We start from the raw sequence: 12,825 nt of genomic DNA, 5'->3' as shown, positions 1-12,825 counted from the left end.
CGCAGCATCTTACTGTGGCGTTATGTTCAATGACGCAGTTAGTGCAATCTGTTTCAAAAGAGAACAACAGAGGACCCGCGCCTTACACCGAAAATATTCCTCCAGATTAAAACCTTACCGCAATTCCATGCCAAAAAAAGAAAAAGAAAAGAAAGATTGGGGTGCACAAAGGGATCGATGAGTTCATCGAACTATTGTTAGTTTTGCGTTTCTTTAACCATCTCGCAACTACTGTTACCAGAAGGAAGTGCTTTGGATGGATGTGATTACCGAAGCGGGACGCTCCCGTTCCGCTTCCTTGATGGAGACTATAACGACTTCACAATGTCCCCAGCAGATGTACGTATGCACGGATGGGGAGCATTAACTTTTCCAGACTCGAACTTCCCTTTAATGTCTGCGAAAGGAAAGAACCGCGCATCAAACTGTGCGTCTGGCGTCATTCAATGGGCGAAGAAGCTTCAACTTCTGTGTTTCCAGGAAGAGCCAGAAGAATACGCACTGGAAGAAAACGGAAGAAAATTGGAAGTGGCGAAAGAGCATGGAGCCGCGGGGGGTACCCCCCTCCCCCCTCTCTTCGTTATCTGTCGTCGCTATTCTTTCTACTTGATGTTAGCTGTCGGCGCTCCTTCCCCGATAGATCTTCCTTTCTAAACCTTTACAGTTCCTACCGAGCTCCCGGGACTTGATCAGAAGCCGGATCAACTTTCGACGCTGTCAGATCCTTAAAAGCAGGGTGGAACTGTCGCTCGCTCCACTAAACTATCCTTAGTGCTGTGGGGGTGACACAAATGCCCAAGAGGCGTATATTTGGAAGGGGAAAAGGAGAGACTGAGCCTGTGCGTATTCAGTGCGCGAGGACGCCCTAAATATTCCGAATTTGGAGCACGAACTTTTACGACTTCGCGTGGGATCTGCTGGGATCTGTCTGTGAGACTGTAAACCGAGCGCAGTTAAAACCCTGTTTTCACGCGCGGTTGTAAGGGAAAGAAGCTTGGAAGAGAAAGGGGCCCGGGCGAGCTGAGTTATGATGCGCACGTAATGGCTGACTATCAACTGTCAGTTTGAAAAGGATTGATTCATTAATGAACGCAATACAATCATCACTCATGGTAGTCCGCTGGCTCCAACCGTGGCAGACCGTTAATAATTGTAATATACTTCTGGCATTTTAATCTCGAAACTGTAAGGATTTCTTGTTTATGACTGTCTAAGGTTCACGTCTTACGTTATCCGTTTCCGCCCCCCCCTTTTTTTTTCTTTTGTTCCTCGCGCATGCAAACGGCTGTCCGAAGTTGCCTAATAATACAAGTCAAGTCTCGTGAAGCCACAACGTGTGGCTTTTTTCCCCACGCCTTGTGTTTACAGTTATAAACAAAATGAAATGAAATGAAATGAAATACTAATAAAAATAAACATCCGTAATGTTAATGTGGGAACGTACATTTTATGCTCTTGTACGTCTTTTTGTTCGGCGTGTGCGTTTTATCACCTCTTCAGCTTTTATCTTCTCTGTGCAACTACTTGCTTTTGCAATCTTTTCTATGCTTATCTGTCTTGTCTTTATTCACTTTCTCCAATTATTCTGTTCCGGGCTGTAAACCTACTCCAAATGCATATTCTCAAGGAAGAAGGAAAACGAAGGGATACTCTGCTCACTCCACACAAAGCAACTGAGAGCAAGGAAGAAGAAGAAGAAGTGGGTCTGCTATTCCAGCGCACGAAGTTCTACAAATGCCGCAATCAAAGGACGATTCGTACAAGACTCTGTCTCAAACTATGCAAGTTTCGTTTTATATTTTGCTATGTTCACATTCAACACGGAAGACATAGACGAAAGCATCGATTATTTCTTCGTAATACGGCTGATTGCTTTATAATGGGGATTGGTCTGCTTTCTCCAGGTCATCGATGACGAATGCTGTAACGGCGAAGGAAACCATGACCACTAGCAACGAGGAGTATGTAACCGCTCCAGAACGGTGAGTTTGTTTTCGTTCTTCGGAACGACAGCTGTTACTGTACGCCGTTACATCGGAATACTGCATATCGGATTTTATATCGGAGGTATATCGGATTACGTCGGAATACTGTCGGGGATTACGTCGGAATACTGTATATCGTGTAATTATATCGGATGCATATCGGGGATTACGTCGGAATACTGTATATCGTGTTTTATATCGGATGAATATCGGATAACGTCGGCATACTGTATATCGGATTTTATATCGGATGTATATCGGATTATGCCTGCCGTCGGACTTTTGGCTCGTGCCGTTAAAAGTCGTTTCCTTTTATTATTGCTAATACAACAGACGTATCGTTCTTCGAGATGCTCTTTCAGGTGGTTCTGCTCAGGTATCCTGTGTTCTGCGACGAAAGCTCAGTTCCCATAAATATGAGTGTGGTGTTGTGGGTGTAAATTGTGAGCTTTGTCATGAAAAACATTATTTCTAGATACTACCTTTGACAATAAAGTATGATGAACGATGTGTGCACTCCTATACAGGGTTATGCAGGTCCTATGAAGCTAAATGCGAACATATTTTTTAAAAATATATATATCACTTTTTTCGAGATGAAGTCAATTGAATAAAGCATATGCTGACGGGCACTCGGACCCAGCAAAGGCAATGTCCTAATTAACTTTCACTAATTAACTTTTTAATTATAAAAGCTACGAAGTTGTCCCAATGAGAACATCTGGTCCCTTCGGTTACCTGATACCGTAGCAGTTTTCAGAACAAAAATCCGTTCGATAAATCGTCCGCAAAAATTCGTGAGGGAACACCTGTTTTCTTTATTTTGTTCATTGCGCACCTTCGGAGACGCGTCTTTCCTTCACCCCAAATGTGAGAGGGTGAAAGAGCACACTGTCGCCTCTTGCGTCCTCGAAAAAGATCCAAAGGAAACAGAAAATGCAACCCAAGATAAGGACAGTTCCGATAGCGTCACCGGATAAATTTCTTTTTTCCGAAAGTTAAAGCTCATCTTCGACGCGTGAGGCGGCACTGTGCTTCTTCACCCTCTCACATTGGGAGTGAAGGGAACACGCATCTCTGGAGATGCGCAATGAACAAAATATAGAAAAAAAATGATGTTCCTTCACGAATTTTTCGCGGACGAACTATCGGACGGATGTTTTGTTCTGAAAACGGCTACGGTATCAGGTGACCGAGAAGACCACATGTTCTCATTGGAACAACTTCGTAGCTTTTATAATTATACAGTTAATTATTGAAAGTTAATTAGGACATTTCCTTAGGCGTTTGCTGGTGCCCTCTTAAGGAGTGTCCTTCAGCACATTCTATATTGCAACACGCTTCATCTCGAAAAAAAGTGTATATATATATTAAAGAATCTGTTCGCATTTAGCTGGGACACCCTGTACACTGTGAGAACGCTGAGGGGACGGAGTACTGGAAATGTTTGAGAAACACTGTTGTGGACGGACTCTCACCGAGTGAATCAAGAGTAACCCTCCCACATTTCAAGAGCAGCTGTAGCGTTATTCAATTTGATTTTGTTTCCTGTAACTTAATCGCTTTCTGGATCATGTTGCTTGAACTTAATTGCTTCTTCTAAGTTACACAGCTCTGACATGATGCAATCAATGCGCCGTTCGACCGAGTACGTCACGCACTTCAACGTGACTGGCGTGCTTACAAGTCCTGTCAGCCGTCGTTTCGTCTATATTTGCCCAATAAAAATGTCTCATGCTCCAGGCCTCTGCTGGCTCGGGACCGAAGCATTCCGCGTCCTCCAAGAGAGAATGTGATGTCTTCAACTAGCAGCACTATGGAGAGGGTTTTGTTCGACCGAACCAATTCTGCCAGCAGCGCCGCAGTGGCGCCACCAGATTGGACCGTATTCTGTCACTTATTTGTGCTCTACCTGGCTATTATATCTACTGGTCTTTCGCTGCACGCTTGGTAAGTTTCCTACTTCGCTGTCTGCACAGGTACTTGTGCCTTCATAGCGGCCAGGAGACGAGGAGGGTGCGAACGTCCATGATAAATATTGTAGTGCCGGAAGGGTTACATGATTCATTCCACATTAGACGTCATCCACGGTTAATATGCGATTCCAAAAGGACATTCAGGGAAGCTTGATACGAACAGCGGTTCCAGAGTGGAGGACAGTCGCTTCAGGGATCACCAGGCACCCAGATTTTCAGGCACAATAAATTGTGCACAAAGCCATGGGAAACCCAAACATCAGGACATAACCATTCATTCCACTGGGAGCTCACCTGGATAATTTAACAATTAAATAATGTAAATCTACTCCCAATTTGAATAAGCGCCCCCACTTCAAAAATATTCTTGTTGTACATGCACCATGTATCGTGCAGCAACCTTACACATCTGGCACATAGGGCTCTCTAGGACACCAACTCATGACAAGGACACACTAACATTAACTGGGACACCCATGATGATATAGCAGTCTCGCGGAAGTAAAGCCTAGAATGCCGCTGTTTTCCATACTTTCCTATTTGTCAAGTTAAGCCTGAGCCACATGAGACACGTGGTGCATTCGGTTCGCGTGTGGATATAGACGCATTGACATCCCGTTCGCAGGTACTCGGCAATAAGATGGCACCATGCTACCACCTCCTGCACCAGCCAAGACTGTGATGACCTCAGGGGGTACCTGGACACAGTTGGTAACCTGAGTGCCGAACCATGCGATGACTTTTATGAGTACGTCTGCGGACGAGCCACCACCTCGTTCAGGTACCAACAAGAACGATCCGTCTACCAGTCCATGAACCACACGCTTCTGGAAACTCCTCGACACGTGTTCCCTGAACGATCTCGGGTAAGGCCGCGAGGGAAGCAGGTTCCACTTTTTGAACTTACGTACTACCTGTGTCTACTTTACCCTCTAGAAACTGGTAGATTACTACCATGCCTGTTACGGTACCCTGATGAACCCGCAAACCCTCCCCGAAGACTTCACAGACTTCATAGTTTACCTGAATCTCTCTATGAACATTTTGCGAAGCGAGAATACCACCGCCCTCTTACGCCCGCTGCTGGTACTCGCTGTCACTCGAAGGGCTGTGCCAGCCATACGCGTATTTCTCGACGACCACGCTCCAGTCGTAATCGACCACGGTGTACCGCTAGCCACCATCCTCAAATCAGCCCTGGAGAGCGGTTCCATTACCAAGATTGCGAGTGCAGCCATGGGCACGCCAGTGCTAAATCGTGACCTTGTGGACGCTCTAGCACTGGACACGTACGAGGACTCTGAGGTAGGAACTCATAACGTGAAGTGCATGTCACTATGAAACAAACATCGTTTGCTCAGAATTCTACTGAATTTGTGCCACGGCATTCAGATGTCATAAAAATAATTTATACTTTTGAGAAGTGTGACGTCATTGAGTGAGTAATCTGCCACGCGTCTGGAGACACTGCTCCGGTAAGATCGATTTCCGTCTCCTCACCACACCGGTGGGACGGTCTTCCGCGGAAAGCGGGGACTGGAAGCGCGTCACTCTTGGAGAATCCGGGTTCTCTAACAAAATCGTAATGTGACGGCATTCATATAATATTCGAGCAAAGTTGATTTATAAAAAAAAAAGTTATTGAAAAGTATTGTTAGTCGAACCAAAGACATACGAACATGCTCGACATTCTGCAGTGATTTGCGACATTGCTTAGAATATAATTTCGCTTTTTCGTTTTTATCCGGAAAACATACACCGGTAAATTTTTTCAACGTTCGATTTTAACTGAAAACACCGAATACAAATGAATGTCCGATGAAAGGTTAGGAGGATTAATCGCTACACGCGTTAAGTGTAACAGGGAAAAAAATCAGCCTCTGCTTTCACCCTTTAGATTCGACCGTTTCGCCGTGGAACAACACAGTGTTCTTTTGCGATGTCTCATAGGGCTAGTTTTGTATCTTTTTGTTTTGTTTTTTTTTTATTGAAGGTTTCGCTGAGACGCACACTTTTGAAATCACGTTCCAGTTTCAGTTCATAAATCACGTTGCGATTTATATTCGCCGATAAGTGCAGGGTAAAACATGTACACATCAGAAATATCGCCGAATAATGCAGATTTCATAAAAATAAGTAAACACTGAAAAACGTACGTCGAATCAGGCCTAAAATAAAAACCGAAAGCGCCGAACCCTAAATATAATCATCATCATCATCATCTCCCGCACACTCAACATAGTTCTGGCGCTCTTTGGCCTTTGTGCCATTCAACCCATAATCTCTCTCTCTCTCTCTAAATATAATAAATATTGGGAACACTCTTTTTTTTTGGGGGGGGGGGGGAAGCCAAAATTTTGAATCCCTGCCCTTCGCGTTCACATTCACATCGGTATCAGTTACCTGCGCTAGGTAGCCAACATTGAGTAAGCGCTCAAAATCTTTCGGGACGCTCTGAGTGCATTCTGTAGTGCATTATCTGCTGGCTATACGATTCATGGATTCATATCCCCTGATGCTTCGTATGTCGCTTGTCAACTCGCAGATTACCGGACCGATCTACAAAAACATGGTGCAGATGAACGCCTCTGAGTTCTTCAAGGGACACTCCGAATTCCTGTGCATTTTCCATGAAGTGATTGTTGAGTACCTTGAGGAACGGGTAGGTTATACAAGCTGGGAAAGGTAATGAGGTGACTAGAAAAACTGTGGAGCTCCTCTCTTTGTCACGCTGAGTGATTTTGTCAACTAGAAAGGTTAAAGTAGATTTCACCTTTCTTAAGGTGCTACTCCGGACTACAGAACGTTTACAATTATTATTATTTGTTACATTGTTAATATGGTGTTCAAGTCAAACCGGGACTTTTCATTTTTCGCAAAAGTAAAATGAACATACAGGCGATAAATTAGTTTTATTTTTCAACGTTATCTCCAGCTGCATTAATGCACTTGTCCCAGCGTTTCACGAGGGCTCGGATGCCAAGCAGCGTAGAAATCCTTACTCGCGCGTAGCAGCCATGATCGGACTGATCCTTGGATCGGATCCTGGATCCTTGCTTGACCTCGTCGTCGCAGCTGAAGTGGCGGCCCCCAAAGGAAGCCTTCATTGGCCCGAAGAGATGGAATCGCTAAGGGCGAGCTGGACTGTAAGAGGGATGTGGCAGCAACTTCCAGCCAATTTCCTGTAAGGTGCGTGTCGTGAGATGCGCGGTATGCGGGCGTGCATTGTCCTGTAGGAGGACTCCTTTGGCGATGAGGCCCGGCCGCTTTTAATTGCTTCAGCGCCTTATGCACATCACTGGTAACCTGGCAGTAATATGCACTATTGATGGTGGTACCACTGGGCAGAAAACCAACATGAACAACGCCAGCCTTGTCCCAGAAAACCGTGGCCATGACCTTACCCGCAGACTGGTGCTTCAGAACTTCTTGGGGGCTGGCGAGCCCGGATGCTTCCACTGTTTTGATGCGCACCCACGTTTCATCGCACGTGATGATCCGATCAAGGAACGGCTGTCCTTCAGTGTCGAAACGGTACCTTAGCTCTTGTGAGATTTCTAGTCTTCTCTGCCGGTCAAACACGGACAGCTGCTTCGGGCCCCAACGGGCACTAACTTTCCGAAACTGGATGTGTTCATGAATGATAGTGTTCAACGTTGCCACAGAAAGGACCGTCTTTCGAGCCAGTTCGAGACATGTTATCCGTCGGTCCTTGAGGATCAGGCGCTCCGCAAGTTGGATGTTCTCAGGAACTTTGACACTGCGCTCTGAGCCGCCCCGGCCGGGATCGTCCTGCACTGATGTACGGCCGTCTCGGAACCGTTTGCACCACTCAAACGCTTTGCTCCAGCTAAGTGTATCGTGGCCATACTGAGCCTGAAGTCTTCTGTGAATCTCAGATGACTTTACGCCTTCATTCACGAGAAACTTCTTCACAATTCACTGTTCGATGTACACGCTCACTTCGTTGTCGGCCATCTTGTCCTTGTATCTTAAACATGTTTTTAAATCTATTATATTACTGTATTATAATAAATCATCCACGTTCAAAGACTCTGCAGAAAATATAACTGCTGTGAGTGAGCATTATGTGGTTCTACGAATTTTCGAAGGACCTCGGATAAGGTGATTCCACCGAGAGCTTGGAGAGGCGGGAGCGTCTCTGCTCTCCGCCTCATGTTGGAAGGCTGCCAGGTGCTGCGGTGGGGAAGTCTACTTCCTCAACTAAAGTCGGCCTACGAGGAACAACTACCAGGAGGAACAGCATCTGCCAAATGACTGGTAGACTGGACTTCCCGTGACGTGACACTTTACAAAACTTTAAACTAATTTTATGGTACTTCTGGGTCACACAGAGAAACACTACTTTGGGAGAGTACAGTATCAGATAGGTAGCTTGCAATGACAAATTCGGCAGGGTTCTGACCATAAGAGGTTTAGTCCCTAGAGGCACTTTAATGGATTGTTAATCCATTGTTCTGTGCATTGCTTGCTACAACGACTTGCAGCTTACTATGCATTTCAGAATATGTCTTCACCTGACCCGGTACTTCAAATACACGACCCAAAAATCGTCATCCGCAACGTGGCTCGCCTTTGGAACGCCCGGCCGCACGCTCTTGCTCTGTACACTGTAATGTGTGCGACGTCAGAACTTATCCTGACGGAAACGCTCAAGAGGGACGTGTACCAGAGAAATCCGGTGTGGACCTGCCTGGAGGACATACGCCGTCCTATGCTCCTCAATGACTGGAATGGTCTAGTTTGGACGTAAGTTTACAGCAGTACGCTCGAGGGCCCATGTCCTAAGTGTCATACGGGCTAACAACAACAAATCAGAAGTGTATGGTAACCAGGGATCTGCAGTAGTTACTTGTACTGGATGGTAGGTAGAAAGTAGTTAGAAACTACTTGCAAAAAGGTAGTTATAACTACTAGTTAAACATATTTATTGTAGTTAACTACAGTAGTTAGGTTACAGCGAGCAACAACTACGCATTTTTTAAGAATTTTCGACGGGGAGTCAGGACAGTATCCAACGTGTTGCAACAGGACCGTTGGCCGTCGGAGCATTGGCCCAGTTAGACGCGGAATGGAGACACCCATTGTCAAGTTTGCATACAGAAACGCTACGGCACATCAGCAAAACGTACGTCCCTTGTGTTAATCAGGGTACATAACGATCGACACACACAGCGCATTCAAAAAGCTTACGCCCCTTCCGTCGTCAGATTGGAGGTCATGACTTTATCGTTTCATATCAGTATTGTATGGAGGGGCGCGTACTGTGCTAGGATTGTTGCGAGTGTGGGAGTTCACTGTCTTCTCGCTCCCCACTCACTCGCATGCTATTTCTACGCCTAAACTATCATAGATATAACGACGCGCACAAAATATCAGTGATCAAAAACGTCGTTAAACAACTACGTCGTAGTAGTTGCAAAGTACGTTTAACTAGTGCGGCTGTGTAGTTACACCAGTAGTTAAACTACAATTTGACACAGTAGTTAATGTTGTTACAGCATGATGGTAACAGCTTGAATGTCTTCTGTCACCTGATCGTGTTGAAGCCTGAAAGAGGGCCCTTGTATGATCATCTAACGAACGATGGCAGAATCAATATAGTCAACTTTCTGAACTTCCACCAGGTCTGTCCAGCCTTGGGCCAAGGAGCAGTCACTACGCGCCTTATTCGCCTCCATGCGAGAGCAACTCAGAAAAGCGATCCAAAGCGACATTTCACCGAGAATAGATCAAGACACCAAGATTTTGATTGACGAAGCCACGAAGAGAATTTCGCTGTCCTTCGTTCAAGTCCACAATGATACGCAGGGCGGGAACTTGCCCAGCTTCCATCGTCTCCGTTATTACCGGAACAGAGACACGTTGCGAACTTTTCTGAGTAGAGAGAAAGAGGTACGTGGTTTCGTGGCGAGCTCCCACGTGCGGTGCTTTGTTCCAAACGTTATAATTGTGGTACATGATTCAATGTTGTGGTATGCTTGACGGGTATAGTACAGCAAGTTACTTTCGGATGCTTATTCGATGCCTTGCACCCTTTGCGGCTTGAAAGCACGATTAAGCACCGTTTCTACTACCGGGTGAGCGGTCGTAACGGCAGAAAAGGTCGCTTAAAGGGACTAGCGCATCCAGAAACTTAATGTAATGTTTGTCACATTTGTGCATTATAGTTTCGGAATCGACAGCGACGGATGTGACAGTCCCGGATGTGACATATGTGGAGTCCCACCGTCCCGCGCCGTCCAAGCAGTCCTTGCGCGACTGACGACCCCGGACGGCAAAGACCAATCAATGCGAAGAAGATGCGAGGGTCCGTGACGTATGAAAACAAACGATTGCCTCGTAGCGCGTGCGGATGTCTCGCTTGTCTCGCCCTCGTCGGTATACGACTGGAGTATTCGGGGAAGGTCGTTTTCCGTTCGTCGTTCCCCGCTCCGAAAACGCATGCCCGGCAATGGAAACGTAGCTGCCATTGGCACGTAGAATGTCAGGACGTGTATTCACAGCTCATGCCGCAATAAGGCATATTAGTGCTGCTCACGTGCCACTGTTGTATGTTATGAACACAGCTTTTCACAGTGGAGCAGCCGTATACTTCGCCTGTGTATAAATACGGGGAATTGTTTAAATTGAATGAAAGCTTGGAATGAACCGGTAATATGTGCACAGTCGTTCGCATAAGATATACAGTCCCTTACCTTTTGTACAAATGACGCTGGTATATCGCAGCATACGTCGGGCGACAACATCGGTGACCTGGCAACCCTGTCGATTCACTTCAACCCTGCCATGTACCAGACGCAGGTGACGCCAGGAGTATTGGTTCCTCCCTTGTTCTCGACCAACTACAGTCCTTTCATTCAAGCGGCCGGGCTTGGATTTCTGATAGCTGCGACGATTGTATCCAGCGTGGCGAATCCTGTGACGTGGCCAGTGAAGGTTCCGGATCTCTTCGTCAACATCTCAAACTGTCTGCTAGATCAAGCCGGGATGGTGGTGCGTGTTAAAGGCTCTCGGCTCCATGTTCCTCTGTATGAAATGTAGAGGATACTATATACCTGAACATGAGTTCGCAATGATGATGATGATATCGTAAAATGGGAAAATGGTAACTTATATTAAGTATACGGCAGCGCCCTGAGAACTAACGTAGGTGAACACACACAGGTAAATGTGACAGCAAAGCAGCGAAATATAACGACACGTAAAAAGGCAAGCGAAAGCTTCCAGAGTAGCCTGCGCGCGAATTAACGCTGCTTAACTCTGGACAAGCACGCAGATAACCAATAATCGCTGTGAAATGTCCGCAAATGAGGACAAATTGTTCATCAGCTGCTGCAATACTATATCGTGTGCGGGTAAGACGACGCCAAGGGCAACGCAGAGCTGTGGCTCATTGATGAGTATTCTCGTATTCACCTAAATCTGATACAAGGCATAACCTCCTGTATGTGCCTTTCAGGGGGACAACGTGCGATACGTGCTGTTCAACGTGGCCCAGGGATTGCGACTGGCCGCACTGACACAAGACAGGCGGCCTCCGAAAGACAAGTTGATGACAGAGCATGCAGCAATACAGGAAGAATTGCGCTGGCGCGAGGACAGAAGGTTGTTCTACCGCATGTCCTGTAGCGTTTTCTGCATGGATGTCGTGTACCATATTCCACCGCACGAACTTTGCCACGCAGCCATTGGGAACTCCCTCGATTTCTACTGGTTGTTCGGCTGTAACCCAAGTAGCAGGATGGCGCGCCGAGGAGTTTGCGCCCTCGGCTGAGGTTGCGGCTGATGAGGTGCGAGTGTGTGATTATCGATTACGTCTCGGTGCTTGTGGAAATACTGCGAGTACAGATACTGCATAAATAACCCTCATCTAGCATTCGCCTATTTTGAAGAAAACAAACAGGTCATATTTGGAGGGATAAATATTAAAATAGTGGAAGCAAATGCTGCGAAGTACTTTATTATGGAGAAAGTCATAGGGAACGATGAAGGAAGTTGAACCGCCCAAAAAAGGAACCACCCAGAAGAACAGTCCCTGTTCGAAATATCGGCGGCTCTCGCCCTGAGGCAATTCCCTTCATATTTCCTTATCGGTACGCTCTCAACGAATCTGACAAGAAGGTGCCACCGTGAACGTTGCTATTCATCAGTCATCACCAGTGGAGTCTTGATGTACGGCGTATCGCATAACAGCTAAATCCGCAAGCCCGGAGCCGATGCAATTCTCTTACCACGGTCCCCCATTAATGGAAACAAACGGAGACGAAAATGATCGCCTGGTATTGGTCGAGAAATGGCTATTCCCGTTGTGCGATTACAGCAGTGACTTTTCTTTTTATTGTTGTATTCTGGTGACTCCAAATTCCCTGTAATGTGTGTCCCAAATACCACACTAGAGCATGGAACGCGTAATACTGGATCTCGAGGGTGCATCCGTCACTTACGCGTCCCAGTCTTCATAACTCATGACGTCAACACATTCGACCTACACCTACACAACAGACTCCACGACACGACATAACACGAGGACGCACTGTGGCTATGGCCGCATTCCATATTACTGAGTGCGTCCGCCTATGAATGCCACATTGGATGGAGATGTGGTCACTTACCCATTACCCTTTCCTGGAGGTCGCAACCCCGCAAAGAAAGGTAGGGGGCGCGAACAGAGAAAGGGGTGACAGCCTCTGTATTCGGCATGCTCCGTGATGCGATCCTCAGTGCACGCAAGGACATCCCCTGCTATCTACCTACTCTCAGTCAGGATTTCATACGTGTAACTTCAACTTCTTTGTGTGAGATGAGAAGATGGGCATGACAGATTGGGAGTCCGGATCCCC

General features: G+C 46.4%; 2 protein-coding genes across 2 annotated transcripts in view; one reads left to right on the top strand and one right to left on the bottom strand.

Moving 5' to 3' along the window:
- The window catches only part of LOC135366795 (phosrestin-2-like), a 257,439-nt gene that overhangs the window by 236,401 nt on the left and 8,213 nt on the right, over positions 1-12,825 (bottom strand). The window contains exon 2 of the mRNA XM_064599712.1: positions 10,681-11,011. Coding sequence (XP_064455782.1) covers positions 10,681-10,731 — 51 coding nt within the window. The 5' untranslated portion in view covers positions 10,732-11,011. The remainder of the gene's footprint in view (positions 1-10,680; positions 11,012-12,825) is intronic.
- LOC135366794 (uncharacterized) lies at positions 1,700-11,923 on the top strand. Its single transcript, XM_064599710.1, has 10 exons — positions 1,700-1,781; positions 1,905-1,982; positions 3,729-3,935; positions 4,587-4,827; positions 4,898-5,266; positions 6,507-6,623; positions 8,487-8,731; positions 9,610-9,877; positions 10,712-10,978; positions 11,445-11,923. The coding sequence occupies exons 1-10, from the start codon at positions 1,735-1,737 to the stop codon at positions 11,757-11,759; spliced, it is 2,154 nt and encodes a 717-aa protein (XP_064455780.1). The 5' UTR covers positions 1,700-1,734; the 3' UTR covers positions 11,760-11,923.

Source organism: Ornithodoros turicata, chromosome 8 (genome assembly GCF_037126465.1).
Source record: "Ornithodoros turicata isolate Travis chromosome 8, ASM3712646v1, whole genome shotgun sequence".
In the NCBI taxonomy this organism is placed as follows: Eukaryota; Metazoa; Arthropoda; class Arachnida; order Ixodida; family Argasidae; genus Ornithodoros; species Ornithodoros turicata.
This window is presented reverse-complemented; position numbering and strand designations above follow the sequence as displayed.